At 34.6% G+C, this 21,849-nt stretch overlaps 1 protein-coding gene and 1 long non-coding RNA gene across 3 annotated transcripts in view; one reads left to right on the top strand and one right to left on the bottom strand.

The window, feature by feature from the left end:
* Positions 1 to 485: 485 nt before the first annotated feature.
* Positions 486 to 9,683, bottom strand: KCNJ8 (potassium inwardly rectifying channel subfamily J member 8). The gene is made up of 3 exons (XM_051962655.1): positions 9,139 to 9,683; positions 7,820 to 8,265; positions 486 to 1,710 (listed from the first exon to the last, which is right to left on the bottom strand). The coding sequence occupies exons 2-3, from the start codon at positions 8,191 to 8,193 to the stop codon at positions 810 to 812; spliced, it is 1,275 nt and encodes a 424-aa protein (XP_051818615.1). The 5' UTR covers positions 8,194 to 8,265; positions 9,139 to 9,683; the 3' UTR covers positions 486 to 809.
* Positions 9,213 to 21,849, top strand: part of LOC127538863 (uncharacterized) — a 29,100-nt gene continuing 16,463 nt past the window's right edge. The window contains exon 1 of one of the 2 annotated variants that reach the window (XR_007947770.1): positions 9,213 to 9,301. This is a non-coding gene — a long non-coding RNA (uncharacterized LOC127538863). Of the gene's footprint in view, positions 9,339 to 21,849 lie in introns of both variants that reach the window. The other variant, XR_007947771.1, reaches the window with a different exon arrangement.

Raw genomic sequence — 21,849 nt, 5'->3', positions numbered from 1 at the left:
TATCTGACAAGGCTGTTAAAGAAAGAGAAACACAATAATCTTCCTCAAGAAACAGTGTGGTATATTGGATAGTGCCCTGGACTTGGAGTAAGGAAGACATAAATCTGAATCCTTCCTCCAACACTAGCTGTGCTATCTCAGGTAAATCCATTAGGTTCTTTGGATTTCAGTTACCTCAATTGTAAAATAAGGAGATTGGACTTATTGAGTTCTAAGGTCTCTTCCAACTCTGACTGTAATACTATGCCCCTTCAGACTTATCAAAACTTATCCCTGGTAAAAGAAACTTTCCAATAGTGGGAAGATGATTTCATTACACGGATTCAGGTTTGGTTTTCCGTTTTTAAAGAAAAATGAGTCATTGGGTCAGTGAGTCAGATAATTTTCTGATGTAGAATTCCAAATCAAGTTATTAGTAGCCAATGCAATTTTCTACACCTCTCTTAATGCAGCATTTCACTTTCATTAATTACTACAGCAAAACATCTATTTAAGGGCAATTTTAATTCATTTTCAGAAAATGTCTTCTACCTTTAGGTATAAGAATATTTCATTTCTTTGATAACTTAAAAATTTTGGCTGCGAAAACCAAATGTACAAGACAAGTGTGAATGGTGATGTCTTTGTTCTGGGTGCTATTGTTTATTGATAATATCAAGTGTTGCTGTGTTGATAGGAATACAATTTAGTGCATTGACAAAGCCATAGAACAAGTAATTGCCTTTGCAGTCTTGGGTAATAGTCCATAGGGAGCACCTGATATGGGTCTCAATGATTTCTTAAGAGATTAAATTTATGTTGACCCAAGGTCACGTTTCAGTTGCATTCTGATTTCCTTCTGGTGTGATAAACTGTACTTTTGGCACGATCAAAGAAGAGTTGTTCCTTCTTATGGAATTGTTCCTTCTCATGGAATTGTTCCTTCTCATGGAATTGCGCTTTCTCAGAGAGTTCTGATGGGACAGCTCACTCTTCTGAAGTGTTTGGATGAGTATTGAAGGCTTTTCATCTAGTTCTCTGGCACTACATCGGGGAGCAGCCACTTTCACTGTATTGCCAAATTTGGAGTAGTCAACAGAGTATACTCCTTCCTCTTCTGTCACGATGGATACAAAGCGGTGACCCCACTGGATTTCCTCAGCAATGTAAGAGGTTCGAGCTTGAGTGGTAATGCCAGTAGTTTCAACCACTCCTTCTAAGATAACAATGACTTCTAAGTCTTGGGTGGCTAAGTCACTAGCTGAGATCTCATACAAGGGGCTGCGCTTATCAATGACATGGCAGATGATTAAAGGGGCCACCAAAAAAATATTATTACTTTCTATGGGATTGTCAACAGGGATATCAAGTTGGTGAATAGGCACTACCTCTCCTTCAGGAGTGGTTGTTTTTTTGACAACTTGGATTCGAACAGAGGCACTAATGATCATGCTTTTCCTTAAATCACCTACCCGGAACATGAAACACAGTCTGCCATTTCTTACTGCAATTACTGCATGCCGGCTGAAAATCAACGTCTCTGCCCGTCTGTGAGCCTGAGCTGTCTTCATGAATATACAACCCAGCATGATTGCATTGATAATTAAGCCCACAATGTTCTGAAGAATCAAAACTGTGATAGCCAAAGGGCACTCCTCTGTCATCATTCTCCCACCAAATCCAATTGTCACTTGTACCTCAATGGAGAAGAGGAAAGCAGAGGTGAAAGACCTGTAAGAGATGACATACCAGACTGTCATTAAGACAAATTCTGAATAGTGAAAAGTTGCAAGGACCTTTAAAATACGAATAAAACTATCTTGCCAAAGTCTTGTTGTATCTGAAGAAGCAAAATAGTATCTATTTTCCAGACCTCTAAGTTACTGCAATAATTTCTAGTCCATTGAGAGGTCTCTTCTTTTTAGGAAATTATGAACATAGCCTCTTATTATTCAAATCCTGAACCAACAAAAACCATGTCTAGTTTATGAGAAATGAAAGCAATGTAAGATGGCTATATCCTCAAATTGAGAAGTCATTTTAAAAAATCCTAATGCATAGGACAGATTATATTTAAAATTTTTTTAAAAATTGAACTTTAATACTTACACTATTTAAGTACATTAATTATTTGAAGCTATTAAGCTACTTTATATATAAGTATATTTAAGCTATTGATTTTCTAAACCTCTTGATAAATCATGAATTTAAAATAATAGTCACCATCAAACATTTATAGCATGTATATTTATACACTGGGCCTTTTAGAAGACCAAGGAATACAAATATACTTGGCACAATATCCATGCAAATACATACAAAAAACCCAAATTATTAGTACTTATCACTTTGAAAAATAAAGTACTTGCATATAAATTATTTCTTTTTATCTCCAAAATAGTAAGCTAGACATGATAATAGATAAGGAAGCTAGCTAAGTAAGGCTAAATGATTTCTCAAAAGTCATCATTTTTAGGCTAGTAATCTTTCTACTCAGCCACACTAGAAGTATTTATGACTTTATTCATTACTATATCTACATTCAAGATATGTCATCTGTTCTCCATAATATAATGTTTCAAAATTTTTGGCATAACAATAATGATAATAATGATAAATAATAATTCACATTTATAGAGTACTTGAAGATTTTCAAAATGCTTGTCTCACAAATGTGAACAGAAACTAATATGAGTGTTTTTATCCCTCTTTTCAAATAAGAACCAAAGTTTGGGAAGTCCAGGTGACTTATCCACAATCACACCAATAGGGATTGTACATGTCTGGGGAGCAATTCAAGGCCAAATCTACTGCTTCTATTTACCACCATGCTATAGTGCCTCAGTGAAAAATAAGCCTCAATGAGGTAATTATTCAAAATAATGCCTCACAAAGAACCCAGCTGGTAATCTGCATACTCTGAAGATGATAGAGTAGTAACTAGTGCAATTATCAAGGAGAATAACATTGCCAAATCAGTGCTCTTTTTTATGCTTGTAAGTATCATGAACAAGTACACGAACTGTTTTTGTGTATTATTTATACAGAATTTCAAGATGTGGGATGCAGGTTCTGGGAAGTAGAGCCTGTATCATTCTTGTGTTTGTAGCCCAAGCTATTAGCACAGGATGACATATGGAAGACACTTGCCTTCCTAATGTATCCCATTGTCCAATGACAGTAGAATATCCTTCAAAAATTGGTAATAAAGAATCCATTTTTTTATTTCAAATACTGAAGTAAAAGCAACAACATAGCAAACTTAATAAAACCAATTTTTATTATATGGATAGGGAGAATGTTTATATAATAATAATAGCAAGTATCTGTTGTATGAACTGTGCTAAGCACTTTATAAATATTATCTCATTTGACCCTATCAACAACAACAATAATAACAAAACCTAGCATTTATATGGTACTTGTTATCTACTAGGCACTGTGTTAAGTATTTTACAATTATCTCATTTGACCCTCACAACAATTCTGTGATTTTATTGTCCTCATTTTATAAATGAAAAAATTTTAACAAACAGGTTCAATGATTTGCTCAAAAGTAAGAAAGCAAGTTAACTGTCTAAGGCCGTTATTGTGTTCTCAATCTGGAATTATGGACTTAAGTATATCGTATGACATGTTTTGCGGATACCTATGACATACATTAACTCTAAATACCAGCTGGATTCAACTATTCTTTATGCTTTTTTGATGTCGAACTCAGCTATACAATTAGTAGAACTCTTGGAACAAATAGCAGAACATTTTCTGAATAGAATTGTAATTTTTTTTTATTTTGCAAAAGTAAGAAATTTTTATTTTTAAATTATAGGAATTAAATCTATTTGAAAATACTGATGAGTATCCACTAAGAATGAAATTTTGATTTCTAATTTTTATAAAGGCAGCAGGATTCATGACATGTCAAAAATGAAGCACAAAATATCATGGTTATTAATATTTGTGTTAAGCAGTATTTTTTCTCATACCAAAATAGTTTCAATAAAGTCTATTTTATAAGATTTATTAGAATCTAACTATCTTGTTTCCTCCTGAGGTAGGAGAGAATACTATTAAGAAACAGAAAAAAAATTACATTAAAAACATATTTTACAGGATTCATTAAAGGATTTTTCAAAGGTTAGAAGTAATGGTTATTTTGGCATTGCAAATCCAACTCTTCAAAAGCATGTGGATCATTTTCCTACATGTCATTTAACACTCAGAGCTTTGAAAGCAAAATAATACAATATTTATCCAGTGCATAATAAGATAATGCAAGATATTCTTTGTAAAAAAAAAATCCTTAATTAAAATATTCTGATAATCTTTTCTCTCTCTCTTTTTTTTTACCCTAAGGCAATTGGAGTTAAGTGACTTGCCCAGGGTCACACAGCTAGGAAGCATTAAGTATCTGAGATCAAATTTGAACTCAGGATCTCCTGATTTCAGGGCTGGTGCTCTATCCACTACACCATCTAGCTACCCCCGATGACCTTTTCTCAATTCTAATCCTTCTTGACCTCTCTGGTGCATTTGACACTGTTAACTAGTCTCTCCTCCTGGTTCTCTTGTCTGCTAATTCCTTAGTTTGCTGTGTTGGATCATCATTCATATCACACTCTTAACTGTGAGTGTCCCCAAAGGCTATATCCTATTCTCTGTATTAGGTCTTTTGAATTGTCATTGGTTTAATTATCATTTCTGTGTAAATATTATGTGTGTGTATGTGTGTGTATTTGTGTAAATGTACCCAGTGTAGGCTAAGCTTCAATCCAGCTATACAATTGCCTATCAGACATGTCGAATTAGATGTCCTACAAACATCTCACACTCAACACATCAAACTTGTTAACTTGCCCCAAAATCTATTCCTCTTCCAAACTTCTCTATTTCAAAGGCTCCACCAATTTTTTAGTCTCCTGGGTTCATAACCTCCATGGTATCCTTGATTCTTCATTCTTCCTAAACCTTACTTGCCAAATTTTGTTTTTACCTCTATGATATCTTTTACAGTTGATGTGTAAATAGAAATATTTACACAATAACTACCTCAGTTCAGGTCTTCATCATCTAGTCTCTTACCTGCTTTTTCTACCTCAGACTTCATATTCCAGTTCATCATCCTCCATCCATCCATCCTTGATTATAATTCTAGGTCATTATCAATAATTTCAGTGGCTTCCTATTGCCTCAGGATAGAATATAAACTTCTCTATTCAGCTGTTGAAGCTCTTAATAATTGGGTCCCAACTTATCTTAACTGAGTTACTGTACATTATTTCCCTGCCCTCACTCTTCAATCCAGCCAAACTGGCCTTTTCTCTCTTGCTCTTATACTATATATTTACCTCCAAAGTCTTCAGCTTTGCAACTAACCATCCCCTAAGCCTGAAATACATTCACTTCCCCTTCATAGAATCTTTTTCTTTCTTAAGCCACAGCTCAAACACCACCTTCTATATAACTTTTTCCCAGTAGCACCTATCTGCTAGTTCCCTGCTTTTCAAACAACTTTATACATAATAAATTTCATTAAATTGAATTTATTTTTACTTATTCTCACAATATTTATTCTGTATATGCTTATATATGTATTTGTCTCTACTTTTTAAATGCAAATCTTTAAGAATAAAAATTGTTTCTTTCTTTGTATTTTTATCTCCCATCCTCTCAGCACAGCACCTGGCGGCAGGACAGGCATTTAGTAAATGCTTGCTGATAACTGATTTTAAAATACTTTAAAAGATTTCATTCTTAAAAAATAACTTATGCATTAGTGAATTACATTTTTGTGGCAAAACCCCACATTGTTTTGCTAGTAATAATAAAAGAAGTCATGTTTACTAATTCATTATTTCAGCCTATTTATTCAATTATTATCAGTGATCTATTTTTACAGATTGATCAAAACTATTTCTCACAAAATAAACATAAAATACCAATACCAAAGTTGCAATGGCAATAAATTCTTTAGAATTTACATTAGTTTTATAGTCAAGCATGTTATATCTCTAGTCACCCACTTGTGAGATGTTAATATCCGGTTTACTTTTTGTTATTGAGAAACTATTGGATTTTTATTTTAGTATAACAACATTCAGTTTAACATTTTTTTAAACAAACTTACTCAATAATAAAGTGAGTGGAATAATTTAGATAAAGTTCATCTGAGTTGAATGTACAGCTTACTGTCTCTACAAACAAGTCTGTGTCACTGTACTTCCTAAGGTTAATAATTAATAATAACAAGATCTAATAATTAATAATAATTAGTTTTTTCACTGGCTTATTAGTTACTAACAAAGAGTAATGATTTTATCCTTTACACTTTTTTGAACATAAAGATTTCTTTGAGTTAATGGGAGGCTCTCACTTTCTAGTGAGTAGAAAGTACTCAGTATATGAATTTGGGATACTATTTATAAAATGTCCTGCCATTATTTTTTTCCATCTTTGTTTCTGTCAGTTAATAGTAATCTTGTGAAATTGTTGTGAAATAATCTTTACTCAATGTTACACTGAAAACAAATAAAAATAAGAGATTCAAAACCTGCAAACCAAATGTTCATATCCTTTTAAATCATGAGATTTAAAATTCCCTTTACTTAAATGTCTTGTAAATATTTTAGATATATGATTTTTAAAACTACCCCAAGATTTAGAAAAGTGTTAAGGACTGATTTGTTTACTTAAGCTTTCATAACTGGATTCTAATCTTAGATCTGAAAAGGCCTTCAGAAGTCATTGAATACAGTTGTTCCTGAAGTATGAATCCTTTCTGCATCCATCTGGAAATGAGAAAGTACCATACATACTCTCATAGACAGCTCCCTCAATGACAATTCTAGCTGAACTTCTTTAAAAATGAATGCCTTATAGCACTTAAATATATGCTTAAATATAGAATTTCAAAAATAATTGTTCATAGCAAAATGCATAAAGATGAATCCTGATAGAAAAGCGTTTGCCTTTAAGTAAGTTAATTAATTAATTAAGTAACTTAATATCTCTTTATGTTTTAATTAGAGATTCCACTGAACCCAATTTTTTGAACTTTTGGATGAAAATGTTAAGGGGAAAATTCTATGATGCAATCAATTTGTCATTTGCCTTTACAGAATCATCTATATGCATTTAAAATAGAGATTATAAGATTACTGTATTGAAAAGTGAACATCTTGCTTTATATTTCTTCTCTCAAGCATATACTGCCAGAATAAAATACCCTATTAATCTTTTTTAAATGCCACATTTGAAAATGCCCAATGAAAACTCATTTTAGATCAATCTTAAAAATATATCAGATGATATATTTCAAGACAAGGCAGACTTTAAGGAAGATATGTATAGTAGTTTTCACTTAGTTGATTTTTTTTTTTTTGACATAAACTGAAAAGTAGCAACTTTGTTTTCAGATGTCCTAATTTACCTGTTGGAATTAAAGTGCTGTTTTGTTTCTGTTTGGAGAGACTGTATTGAGTCCTCCATTTTTTTTCCAAGCAAACTTATGGTAAAAAGGAGTTCTTAACTGGGGATCCATGATCTGGCCACCATGGAGACTTCAAGAGTCTTTGAACTTGAATGAGGAAAAAAAAAATACAACCTTATTTTCACCCAATTTTGGTTTCTTTTGCAAAATTATTTATTTTATTCCATTCATTTAAAAGCATTATTCTAAGAAAGGATTTATATGCAGTAGGCAGTCTGCCAAAGGGGTCTATGAAAGAAAAAAAGGTTAAGAACCTGTTATATAGAGTAATAATGTGATGGATAGTTGACAAGGCATTTTGATCTTTAATTCTTACATCAATCTCTCTTCCTCATCTCACTATATTCTTACCTGACATTAGTCACACAAGCACTGGAATCCACACCACTTTTCTCCATACCACTTTTCTCCATGTAAGCATGAATGTCACCATGGGCAAAAGCTACCAACCACCACATGATGGCAAAGAGTAGCCAGCTGCAGAGAAAGGACATGGTGAAAATCACCAGTGTGTGGCGCCATTTCAGGTCCACTAAAGTAGTGAAGATGTCTTGAAGAAAGCGCCCTTGCTCCCGAATATTCTTATGGGCCAGGTTACAGGCCCCACTCTTGGCTATAAAGCGAGCTCTAGGAAGCCTGTCTCTGATGCGTGGCTTGCGCAGGTTCTCAGCGGCAATCCGGGCCAGCACATACTCTTCTGGAATAATACTTTTTCTGGCCAACATCTTCCTTTTATCATAGCCAACTTCTATTATAAGCTGCTTCTTCACCTATTTTCTTCTCTCTGATTTGTCTTCCTACATAGAGAGAAAGATGATTTTTTAAAAAATCTTATTTCCTTATCTCTGTAATACTTTTATTCAAATAATCTATGTCCATACTTTGGAGAACTGATACCATTATCTGGATAATTTAAATAAAATTTACTTTCTTGCCTGAATATTGACTATTAATTACATACCTGTAAATTAATATGGAAAACTGGGCCATTTTTCTGGATCATTCAAGCAAAATTCTGATTTGTCCTAAATACCTGTTTCAGATGGAGATTTTTGGCCTGGCTTTAATTTTCCTCTTTATTCTTGATACAATCATTTACAAACTTCATTTAAAACAAAACAAACTAAACAAGGACCTCCATCCTCCCTACAGAGTTTTCTGAATACATTTGTTAATAACATTTCTTATAATTCTAATAATCAACACAAAATTCTGGAACTGTAACTAGACCAGTAAAGAATGATAATTCACATCGAATAGTTATAATGAAATAGCAATATCCACAGGACTGGAAGAAAATTTCCTTGAACGTTTTTTAGAAGCAGGCATTGTCTAAGAGGCATTATTCTTGCATCATAATAAATCATATTTTCATTTTTGATAAAATAATATACACTAATCGGCCTTCAAACTTGAACTGCAAATTAAACAATCAGTTAAATTGACAAAGAACTTTATTCCAACTATAGGATTAATGCAGAAACTAGGAAGGAGTTACAAAGAGAATAGGATGAACGAACCTTTGGTCTAGGTAAGGGAAATCCTAGAATATATGGGACATGAAGTACACAGAGGAAGACTTTTACTTTGTTTTCAATTTTTCTACCTTCTCGGAAAAGATGAAGAGGGAAGACGATGCCCCCTGATCCAAGAGAAAAGCTGAAACTTACAGGAATCTGTTGCAGCTGGAACAGCTGGAATCCTCACCCTCGCTGCCGGCTGACTACCAGTCAAGTCACTGAAGCTTCCATCCATCCTAGTGCAAAGAAGCAGGCTTTTTACTCGTCACCAAGAGGACAGATCTCGGAAGGAAGAGTCAAAAAGAATAAAAAGGTACAAATGAACTCTAAGTGCGGAGGAGGAAGCGGAGGTAACGGCACCCCCCCCTTCCCAAGCTTAATTATCTTCCTTTTGTGTTTGGGATTGAGGGGGGGTGGAGGACGGAGGGAGTAAAGATAAAGTTGGGGGAGGGGTGGTGCTCAATAAATCACCCTCTGGGTTAATGGTTTGACATGCGCCAGGGTTACAAAGCTATGGAGCCGAGGAGCAACGGGCTAGGAAGGGGGGGCAGGGGACGGCTGAGGCGAGAACCCGGGAATTTCAGGGCAAGGCAGAGGGGAGTGCGACCCGAAGGGGAAGGATGGGGAAAGATGAGGGCGGGAACCTCAGAAGAAAGCTCATTTCCCTGTAGCCCCAGCCTCTTGCCGCCTCGCGTGGACTCACAAGTATTTAAAAGGCTCCCGGCAGACAGGGGGAGGACATTTCGGATTTCACTGACGTAAAGGAGAAAGTTGGTTACTTTTCTTCTCTCTCTCTCTCTCTTTTTTTTAAACCTAGAAACAGACGTGATACTTCAAGCAGCCAAGGAAAGACAGAGAATGTATACAAAGAAGGCTTCCAAATTATATCCTAAGATTTTCAATCTAGAACTAAACGAAACCTTAAGGTTTTCTGATTCTGAGAATCAGAGAGGTTAAGTGTGTTGCCCAACACCACACAGGTTGTAGAGGGCAGAAAAGAGATTTAAATCCAGATCCTCTGACCTCAAGCACTTTCCCTACATCCCACAAACTCTTAAGTCATAGGACCTAGCAGTGAAAGAACTTTAGAAATCCTAATAGGATTTTTTTTTTGGGGCAGATGAAGAAAACAAGGGTTGATGGGTTAAAATAGAAGTAGGTGGCAATATGACAAACCACTGGAGATGAGAAGAGGAAAAAAAAAAAAAAAACAACTAAACAAACTGCTGAATGAAATGTAATTCAAATCCAGGTCCTTTAACTATAGATGTCCTCTCTTTCCTCTTATTAGTCTGTAGTCATGTACTATGCAGTTTTTTTTTTTTTTTTCCTAATGAGGAAATTGCACTCTAAATAGAGACACCTGCAAGCTCAAAGCTGATTTGAACTTGCAAAAGGCCAATTGGCTTCTGATCCAGACCTGTCTGGATCAGACCACGTGGAAGATAAACCAACATATTTGCTATGGTTTTGCTATTAGGTTTTAAATGAATAAGGAAAAGAGGAAATTGTATTTTACCTAACACAAAGTCAAGGCTTCGGATTTTGACATTAATTTTTGGAACTTTGAGGTATCTTCTAAATCTAAGGATCTGAAGGACACAGAATAAACAATGTGTTAATTAAATACTAACTGGCCTAAAATTAGACTTGAATGAATTCAAATGTGCTGTTTCTTATAGTTGAATTCATTTAACTCCTTCAGAACTTGTTCTCATAGTATTGATGGCAATATTCTAGTCCACTTTTCTTAAATATATGCATTTGGCTCCATTGGTAGTGGCAAATAGCCACTCTTCCAGCAAGGAGACCAGCATTAATGGAGAAGATAAATAAGGAAGCATACAGGTTAAAAGGGAGCCAAGAGGCTGTTATGAAGAAATTTGAATGCCAAATAGAGGATTTTATTTCATTAATTTTAATTTTTTTTTTTTTTTTGGTGAGGCAATTAGGGATAAGTGACTCATCCAGGGTCACACAAGAAGTGGACAGATTTGAACTCAGATCCTCCCAGCTTCAGAGCTTGTACTCTATTCACTATCTACCTGCCTCCAAACAGATTATTTTCTATTTGACTCTGGAAGAGATAGGGAACCACTGTAATTTATTGAGTAGAATTAGACATAATTAGATTTGAATCTTAGGAAAATCACTTCCACAGTTAAATGGAAGATGAGTTGAAATGAAGTTTTGTGACAGGACAAACAACCAGTAGGCTATTTGAATAGTTCATAAGTGAGGTGATGAGGGTGCAAACTAGGGTTACAAGGAAGTATATTCTAGAGATGTTTCAAAGATAAAATGCAGAGGTTTGTCAATACAAATCTCCCAGATGGGCAGGACAGGGGAGTGATAGTGAACAAAGATGACAGGTTGGGAGCTGAGGGCTCTGGGAGGATGATGATAATCTTAATGATAACAGGAAATTATTAATGCTGCTTTTTCAAGAGACCTTATCTAATTATCCCACTTGTGAAATTCCTCATCACCTGATACTACCCAGTATTCTGGGAAATAATTCTGAATTTATTTTTAGGTCTTGTATTTACTCCTCTATCAACAGAGACTACAACACTACCACCTATCCATAAAATGTGAACTCTTCAATGACAAATATTTTATTACTTTCTCAACTACACCTACTGAACTCTCTGGCTTCATTTAGGTCCCTATTAAATTCCTTTTACAGCAAGACTTTTTCAACCCCTCTTAATTCTATTGCCTTCCCTCTATTCATTATTTTCTGTTTATCCTGTATATAGCTTGTTTTGTACATTTTTTTTGCATATTGTCTTCCCCATTAAATTGTAGGTTCCTTGACAGCAAGATCTATCTTTTGCCTCTTTTTGGTATCATTTGTGTAGCATGGTGCCCGCACATAGACATTTAGTAAATGATCATTGATTAATTTTATATTTCTTTCTCCAGTGCCTAGCACAATGTTTCATTCATAGCTATCATTTAATAAATATTTGTTGATAACTATGAATTGAATGACCTATTCATGCTGAAGTCATGCTGCTTTTTATGAGCAATGCTTCATTTTAAAATACTTTTTAAATGAAATATGCTAGAATTTTACCAAGACTTAAAGTCAAAGTAATTAATCTACAGTTTGTAGATTTGATTCCACTTCATTTTTTTAATGGGAACAATATTTGCCCTTCTTCATTGTTCTGCTTTCAAATAGCTTTCAAATGTCACTGATGGCAATTAAATAACACTTGCAGTTCTTTTTAGTCACCAATGATCTAATTAATTCTTGGCCAGGTAATATGAGGTCAACATGTGCAGTTACATCCTGTCTTGCTATCTTCTTATTTCATTTTGGGTATCAGCTCCCTATTAGCCATATTTGTTCCATCCTTTCCAGTCCAAAAGTCATTCTTCATGTCAGGGAAAAAAAAACAAAAGAAATCTTGACCAGCTTCATCTTCTCTCTGTTGTCAGTTATTATCTTCTCATCCATCCTTAGCAATTATCCTATATATTAATAGCATAACTCTTAAGGAAACATTTTCTTTTTCATTGAAAACTCATTTTGTTAATTTAGTTATTAAACCCCTAAATATACCACATAGGCTAAAGTTTAGGAAAATAATTGTTTTCTTAATTTTTTTAAAATTTTTTTAGGCATTAAGATTGAACAGAAGTGACAACTATACACTAGAAACTACTTAATTTGAGCATTGAAGGCAATTGAAATTGTTTGCTAAATTAAATATTCCCAGTTTTTATTGTAATAAAGAGAGTTAGTCAGGAATTGTCCACTTTCCATGTTAGAAAAGCTTAGGAATAAGATAATAATTGATTATTACAGATTTGGGTATTTATTCATATGTAGGTTGTCTGCTATTTAGCTCCCCTGAAACTGCTTCATCTGGATGAAACTCTATTTTGTAACTTTTCCAATTCATTTTTTTACTTCCATCATTTTGCATATTTTCATTTCTAGCAAGAGCTGAAATCTACAATCCACCTGCAAACAAAGGAAGCCACTACTGAGCAAATGGTTTGACCATTATTTCAATTGCTTTCTTAGCAAATATAAGCAATGAAGGAAAAAAAAAGAAACTGAAACAAACCCAGAATTTCCTATGATAATAAAGGATAAAGGTGCTAGCTAACCTTCAGTTTGCTCCTGTTTGTGGATTTTCAAATGTTGGATTCCCATCCTTATTAGAGCAGATTCCAAGAGTGTCCAAAAAAGGCGATGAGGGAGTTTTATGTTAGAAGACCAAAGAAATGGTTGTTTGGTCTAGTTGCTTGGTAGTCTGCTTTATTAGTGTCCTCATTTAAACCACTTTGGAACATGCTACTTTGGAATCAGCTTAATAAAAGTGTTACATAAACTAGTAATCAAAACAGCATGTTAGAAATTCACTTTTGTGGAGTTTTCTTGAAATGGGAGAAGCAGCTTAACTTTTCTTGGTGGCAGGAGGTAGCAATGTAGCATAGATAAAACAATATATTGGGATTCACAAGGTTTAACTAGCCATATGAGCAATCAATCAGTTGATCAACAAACACTTATTTAGCACCACCAATGTTCCAGGCACTATAGTAGATATTGGGCGACTAGATCAAAAGTGTAAACGAAGCTTATATTTTATCAGTGAAGAAAATATGTACATGTGTAAGAATATAAATAAGATATGTAGAATAAATATTAAATGAACACAAAATAGGTAGAAAGTAGTTAGGGAAAAAGGACAGTAGTCCCAGGAAGGAGCAGAAACAAAAGCTTTTCTTTTGCATTTTTACCCTCACCTTCAAGGGACTAGCCAATCTCAGGAATATTGCTAATGATAACATTTTCTGCCACAGTGTAAAGATAAATAAAATTACAAATTAATGCTTAGGTTTCTCTTAGGAGCTGCATTAAACCTCAGTGAGTTGTGAGGGACGCTTAAGGCCTGTAGTTTGCTTTCTTGATTTGCTTATGCCAAAAAAAGAAAGTCACTTTGTGCCTGAAATCCATCATCTCCTTCAACCCTTACAGAGATATTGACAAAACTTTTGTGAGAAAGGCAGTTCCCAGAGATGGGATATCTAGTACCTTTGCTATGTTTGCATGCCATGATGTTTTGTGGAGGGGCTGATTCATAAAAGCCTTGGAAAGGGGACTTTTACATTTTCCAGGACTCTATGCCTTTTGCCATCTTTCAAAAATGTCAGCAATAGAAGGCATAGATACAATATGTGGGATTGAGAATATTGAAGGAGATAATGTGGCATAGAGAAAAGACTACCAGACTGGGAGTTAGGAATCTGAGTCCTCTTTGGCTCTGCCATTAACTGCAAGATCTTAGACTTAAGTTTTCTGGGCCTCAGTATCATTATATGTAAAAAAAAAAAAAAAAAAAAAAAAAGGGGAGGGGGGAATTCTACATGATCTCTAGGATTTATTCTGTTCCAGTAATTTGAAATTTTTTTTGTCCTGACCATTTATCTATTTTTAAAATTAAATTTAATATTTTTATTTTCCTCAGTTATATTTATAACAATTTGTAAATTTGTTTTTAAAACTTTGAGTTCTAGATTCTTTCCCTTATCAAAGATCATTTAATCTACTGAGAAATAACGCTTAGAAATATTTTTAAAAGGAAAAAAAAAGAGAAAACAAGCACAATGAATATTTTGGAAAAAATAAGATAATATATATAGTGTTCCACAATTGTAAAGAACCCTTTTTCTTTCTCCTCCACCTTTCCTGCAAGTGTATTTGAAGATTTATGAACACTAATTGACCAGAGCATAGGTGCTTATCCGGTGAAAAGGCCACACTCATGTTTGATATTTGAAGAAACAAGGCTTGAGTCAGTCAAAACCTTTAAGAGCCCCATATATAGAACCCTGTTGTCTGTGGGGAAATTTCTGATGGTCTGGTTCCCATAATTAACTAAGAAAAATCATGAGCGATTAACTTAAACATTTTCTTAACTCTGCCTCTCCCCAAGAGACAATTTTAGGTTCCTGAGCTCATATCTGAAAACTTTGATATTTATTAAATATTGAGGACAGAGCTCTCCATCCAGTGCACATTAGCCCAATACTCTTTCCAGTGCCAAAAAGAAGGCTATGAAAAGACTTGGCACAATATGGAATTGCAGCTAAAATAAAATTTGTTTTTTCACTTCTTTGAAAGACAAGACCATAAGTACTTTACTTTACCATTTTGGGGATCATTCAGTCATTAGCTGCAAAGTTTCTTGACCTAATTATTTGCCTCATTACTATCTGGAACACTTGATAGTACAAGATTCCTAAATGCAGCCCTATAAAACAACCAAATGTTTAGTACATACCAAGTTGAGTGAGAAAGGCAGCATGGCATAAAGGATTGTTAGCTAGCCTTGGAAGATACAAGGGCAAGGGCAATCCATCTATGACAAAATTGATTTTTGTAACTCTTGACAAGTCACTTATTTTCTACAGTTAAATCATTAAAATTCTATAGACAACTCTCATACTACAGAAAGGTGCTGACCTTCTTTGGTAGAAAGTTTCTTCATTTAGAATTCCTTTTAGCAATGAAATCATAGGTCTAGTGCCTATCCATATAGAGAGCAAAATATTATGTTGGAGGAATAAGAAAAACTGTCTACTTATCTCTCCTTCATTTTCTCACATGTATTCAATTCTTAATTCTTACTATCTAGTTACCATTCCACCAGCATAAAAATGTTTTCTCCACTGTTAACCAGTTTTATCTATTAATAAATACAATTGTGTCTTCTCAATTTTTATTCCACTTGGCTTTTCTGAAGTATTTTACACTAATGATTATTTATTTCTTTATTTTTACTCTGTCCCACTTGGTGTTGAAGGCATGTTTCTATTATTCTTAGTTCAGGTTTCATACTGGTATGAAATAAGGCATTTCCAAGTCATTGAACATTTAACATTTAATGAAGGAAAGGGTTTACTCTGCCTTAATGTAGCAAAGAAATGCAACAATGATACCCCATTGAAACTTAGGTTTTCTGGATTCAGCTCCCTCTCATCACCATCTGAAAATTAGTCTGACCGGTCAGTCATAAAGGTATAATGACTCATGTGGTTTTCAGTATCCATCAAGTGATTATCAGAGATTGGGACCTTTTATACCATCAGTCCAAGAAACTACATTAGGGAAGATTCCGCCAATATAGATGTGTGGAGGAAGGAAGCTGTTTCAGGGTAATGGGAAATTGTTAGAAAACTGGGTCTTTCTGATACTAGTCCCTACCCTATGTGAAAATCAAAGGGAATCTCTCCTGGGTCTTTGTTTCTCTTTTCTTTCTTTTGCTCCTTATTGCTGACTTTATCAACAATCATATATTTAACCATTATCTCTGTGTACACTAATTCCACATGTAGAAAGTCAGCTCTCATCTTTATTCTGAGATTTAACCCTGTATCTCCAACTACCAGGGACATCATCATATAAATATCCTAGAAGAATCTCAAACTTAACATGAATTGGGAGAAAAACCTCATTATTTTTCCTATTAAACCCACTCCTCTCAAATTTCCGATTTTTGTTAAAGGGACCATCATTTTTCTAGTAACCCAGATATATAAACAAGGAGCTGTCTCACCACCACTTTAACTTTCACTACCCACATCCAAATAGTCACCAAACCTTGTATATTCTACACCCTCAATATTTTATTCACATACCTCCTCTCTGCTCACATCACAACCACCCTATTTTATGCCTTCATTATTTCTTGCCTAGATCATTAAAGCAGCCTCCTAGTTGATCTCCATGCTTCCATTTCATCTCTCTCCAATTTATCCTCCTAAAGTGTAGGTTTGATTATGTCCTCCCACTCCCTCTTTCCTCAAGATGTTTTAATGGTTCTTCACTACCATTAGAATAAATACTTTTTTTCATATTTATTCATATTCATATTTAAAATTGAAGCCTTTCAATTAGTCTCCAGTTGATTATCTTTCAAGAACAATTATACATTGCTTCTTCTCTGCCATTCTGTGCTCTACTTTAACTGGGTTACTTTCTGTCTCTATTACCTCTCTAATTTTGTAAACGTTATCATCCATACCTGGAATACTAACCCTCATCAACTCTACCCTTGCAAACCTTTAGCTTCCTCCAAAACTCAGTTTAAAATTACCATCTTCAAGAGGTATATTTTAGTTTTCTCAATTTTTAGTGTCCTTCCCCCCAATTACTCAGCATTTTTATGCTCCATATACATACATAATACATATATGTGTATGTATCTGTAAAAATGTATCCCCCAAGTAGAATGTAAGTTCCTTGAGGAAAAGGACTATATAACTTTGTATTTATACTGCCAGCACCAAACATAGTGCTTAGTACATTAAGGTACTTAGTTAATGTATGTTAATTGGAACAGAAAGGCTTTCTAGATGTTCAGTCAAAAATACAAGAAAGATATCAAGTACTATAGTTGAAAAATTTTAACTTTAATAAAGTAACATTAACACTATATTAATGAAAGGTAATGTAACATTGGAATGAATTATTTCAACATCTTAAGATTGAGGGAGGTAATGCTTTTTCTGTGTAGTAGCAAAGTACTAAAAAATTAGAATTATTGGGGGGAGGGGGGAAGGAGCAATAAGCACTAGCCAGAAATCAATAAATCTAGATTGTAATGACTGCGTATTTAAAATCAGCTGGAGTCAGGAATTCAGGTTAAAGGAAAAATGTTCAATCTTTATTGAAGTGAAGAGATGAATAAGGATTGCGATACCAATATGGGCAAGAAAGATTGCGATAGCAATATGGGCAGCTGCGACAGGAAGCCAGCTAACAGAGGGGGCTCTGAGCTGAAAAGTCTTCACAATGGCAATGCAAGCAGTCTCTCCTTCCCCTTCCTTTTCCACTCCCCTGCCTCCACCCACCAAAATCGTCATTTCCTATACAACACATCGGGACTTGCACAAAGAATGGGCGGGGGCCATTCTTTCTCCAAGCATATATATTGATAGAGTATGGTCCAATTACTATTTAGCCTCCTGTGCTTGGGAGCTCAGTGCATCAACTCAAGCCTCAGCCCATTACATAGATTCTTGTTGTGGCTCTCTGACAATTGGTTGTATAAACTTCTTATATAGAGCATTTAACTCACTGGAGTTCCTTTTCCTCATCACTAAGAGGAGATAGTTGGACTAGAAGATTGCTATAACTTTTTTCCAGATTTCAATTCTGTTAATAAATATGAATTCAATCCATTAATCATGCCCCTCTATCTATTCTTCTTCATACCATTCCTCCATCCCCGCTATATATAATTTTTTTTTTCTAGGAGTGGAACTTTACTAAGAAAGCAAGAGAGAAATTGCACAAAGGAAATGACATAACTAAGAAGTTGCAGAAAAGAGTATTACACTCAAGGTCAAAATGAGACACTTTATCGTGAATAGCCATAAACTTAACCCAATCTCTTTTATGTGTGGTAAGCTAGCAAAAGTCAGAAGAAGTTGGAAGCCCCTATCACCATCAGGGCTGCCAAGATCAAGAAAAGCACTAACTTTGGGCATTTCTGGCTTCTGAGCCCCTCTTATTTTATCAACTTGCCTTGCCTATTATAACATGGTACATTGATTGGTAACTGCCTCTCCCATAATACCTTTCACCATGCTTTATTTCTCTGTAGTGATTTTCTCACAAATCACCTGATATCATGATCATACTATATTGTCTCTCTAGTATAATCAATATGATTTGTTGATTAAGTATGCTCAGAATCCATGCTCTGTATTAAAAGCAATATAAGAGAAATAGTAATTTGATTAAATGGGGCAAATGGCTTTCCCCATGTATTTGCTACTAATGAAAATCATTAGAAATTTCTATATATTTTAATATGATTAAATAATTCATTAAGATGTTAAATTATCCAGGATAATATATTTTCATTTTGATAATTATCTTTAATGCTTTAATCCAAAAAAGAGTATTTATGGGGAAATTTTTAGGCATTATGGATGAAATTTTGGGGCAATAGGAGCTTTTAGTATCCTTTCAAAAGATACCACATAGATGGCTGTTCACTCTGTCTACCATTAAGATTAGCTCTGTTCTTCAAGGTTGACAAGTACTGTATACAGAGCTTATCTCACAGCTACCACTTATAGCATGTAATGAGCCAGAATTCTAGAGAAATACACTTGAGGCAAGGATTCTTATGAGATGTTAACTCAGTGGAATTGATAAGACAATGGTTATCTAGTTTAACATGGTGATTAATAGTTCAGTATGATTGATTTAATCTTACAACAAATAATTGTTCCCTAGTGATATGATGATTGGCTTATACTCAATATGATGAATTGATTTAATTGTAATAGAGTATATAAACTAGTGACAAACTCAGCCACAGAAGAGAAGACTTGACCAGCCTTCTCCTGCTCTCCTGCCTTCATCACTTCTCCACTAAGACCGAGGACTCGGGCTGGTCCCAAGATCCTCCAAAGAGCTAATCTGGACACTATATTTTAATCACCCCAGTGTGGGGGCTCTAGAAAGCAATGGTACATTTTCTCATCCCAACTTGGGAGCTCTAGAAAGCAGGACATTACATTGGGATGTGCAGACGGCTGACTGGCTGGCTGACTGACTGAGACTGCTGACACAGACTGGAAGACTAAGGAGACAATAAAGACGTTGGATTTTATTCCTGATTATTTTTGTGGTAATTATTTGCTGAAACCAAGGCTGGTCTGAAGGTCCTTCAGAAAGCTAGACAGAACATTACAATTGCAAGTGATGCCATGTGCAATTAGAGCATTAAGCTTGCCCAGAAAGACATACTATCTTATCTGGAATTCTAATTCCTCTGGAAGAGTTTTGAGAAACCAGGTTTTAGAACAAGAAATAGATAATCCCATATGAAGAATTTTTTAAAAGTACTAAACCACAATGGGCACTGCCATCTTTCTGATGCTCTTTGACTAGTAGACAAAGCAGAGGTCATATTCCATACCTTTTACATTCTCTCTCTTATTCTTTCCCATGGCCAAACAAGAGATTTCTTCATTATCTCTGAGCAGGACTTCTGAGAATTCAGCTGCATCCCTTTGCTCCATTATCATGCTTGATTTCAGTTGGTAGGCTGCATAATATTCTATTAAGTAAGCTGGATTGGTGGGACTCTAGGAGATGTACAGACTTGTAATCTATTTCTATCATATGTATACTGAAAAATATGGCATAGTAAAAAGTAGTAAAATTTGAATCAGAAAACTTTGATTCAAGTTTGATTGTTTGCTTTTTACCAGCTCTTAACCATCCATGGTATGGTCTTCTTAGCAAGCAAAAAAACCATGATCATGCTTTTTCTCAGCAACAAATTCATCAGCTGATTTTTTATTTGTTGATTCAATCCCTACATTCAGACTTTCTCTCAGCAACTAATTCACCAACTGACTTTTTGTCTGTTGACCAAGTCCCTACATCCAGGCACAAATCTCAGACAGCTCTGATGTCTTTGGGCTTCTTTGGGTACTTTTTCATATGGGTTCATTTGTGTTAGTTTTCTTATGTTTTTAAAAAATCCTCTTTGATAAACCTTTATATGCTCCATTTGACTTATTATGAACACTAATAATACCACATGCTTATGTCCATGGTTATAATTAAAACCTCAATATATAAAAGTTTATGTTGTTGGATTCATATGCTTGTATTGAATCAGTAATTTCCCAGACATCCATATGATTGAAAGTAGTGGGAAATTATACTTAATTGTACTGATGGAGAGTCAACACGCTCAGTGATCACTATGTCTTTGACTGAAATATCTCAAGAATTTTTTGCTATGAAGCCCCTAAATAATTTAGAAGCTATCCTACATAATTTGTGACAAAATGTAGGAATGGTTTTATCACAAATGTTTCAAACCCATCTCAAGTATCAAGGCAATCACTCTATGCAACCTTCCTGGCAGCATCTCATTCATTCTTCTTTTAATAATGTATCACATTTTATTTTATTATATGTGTATGTCTTCTTCTCCCAATTAGTAAAGTGCCCTTCCTATTCTGTCTGTTCATTCCCCACTCTGTACATGGAGCCAAGAAAATTTGTACTTAGAGTGTAGACAAGAGAGGAGGAAAGATACAATTGTGGCAGAGAGAAGCCCTCAACTAATGATCATTACAGATGAATAAATGGCAGAACAATGGTATGATGACTAGTAAGTCTACTCTGCTCTGAGATGTCCTATCCCAGGCAAGAAAAAGTCACAGAATACTACCAGCAATCATACAGATGATACTGAAGTTTGAAAAAGGACATTTCTAAGTTTCTATTCATACTAGATCTATAGACAACTCTTCATCATCTCACCATCCCTTCTTATTCTATTCTCCTCCCCTGCCATTGAGTTTCTGAATCTTTATTTGGACCTCTATTTCAGATAATATCAGGTTAGACAACAATTTTCTAGTTTGTCTTAATGAGCATCAGATCACTCAAAAGCTAGTGGAACCTATGAGTATAGCTGCCATTCTGGATTTCTTACCAACAAGGAAGGACAGATTAGCAAAGTAAATATTAATAAAGTAAATGAAGTATAAATTAAGGCAATCACATGGAAAAGTGACCTCTCAATCTTAGAATTTGTGATGCAGTTGGGAAAAACTGGACCTAGAAAAGCAATAAATCAACAAACATTAATTAAGCACCAACTATATAAAAGGCACAATGTTAAACACTGGAAATGTAGTGTTGAAAGTTAAATTGTCCCTGTCCTCAAAGAGCTTACATTCTAGTCAAGGAAAACAACATGCACATATATAAGCATATATGAAATACCAAATAGATAAATGAAATTTTAAATAGAAGACTCTGCATTAGGAAGAATCATGAAAAATGTGCAG

Source organism: Antechinus flavipes, chromosome 5 (genome assembly GCF_016432865.1).
Source record: "Antechinus flavipes isolate AdamAnt ecotype Samford, QLD, Australia chromosome 5, AdamAnt_v2, whole genome shotgun sequence".
NCBI classification, from domain to species: Eukaryota; Metazoa; Chordata; class Mammalia; order Dasyuromorphia; family Dasyuridae; genus Antechinus; species Antechinus flavipes.
Note: the sequence above shows the minus strand (reverse complement) of the source record. Positions and strands in the feature narration are given on the sequence as shown.

Bases quoted from the DNA above. Each gene is read 5' to 3' on its own strand.
- KCNJ8 (XM_051962655.1), bottom strand. From the start codon at position 8,193: ATGTTGGCCAGAAAAAGTATTATTCCAGAAGAGTATGTGCTGGCCCGG. The intron at 1,711-7,819 runs GTAAGAATATAG...CATCTCTTACAG, and splicing joins GCTTGTGTGACTAATGTCAG to GTCTTTCACCTCTGCTTTCC.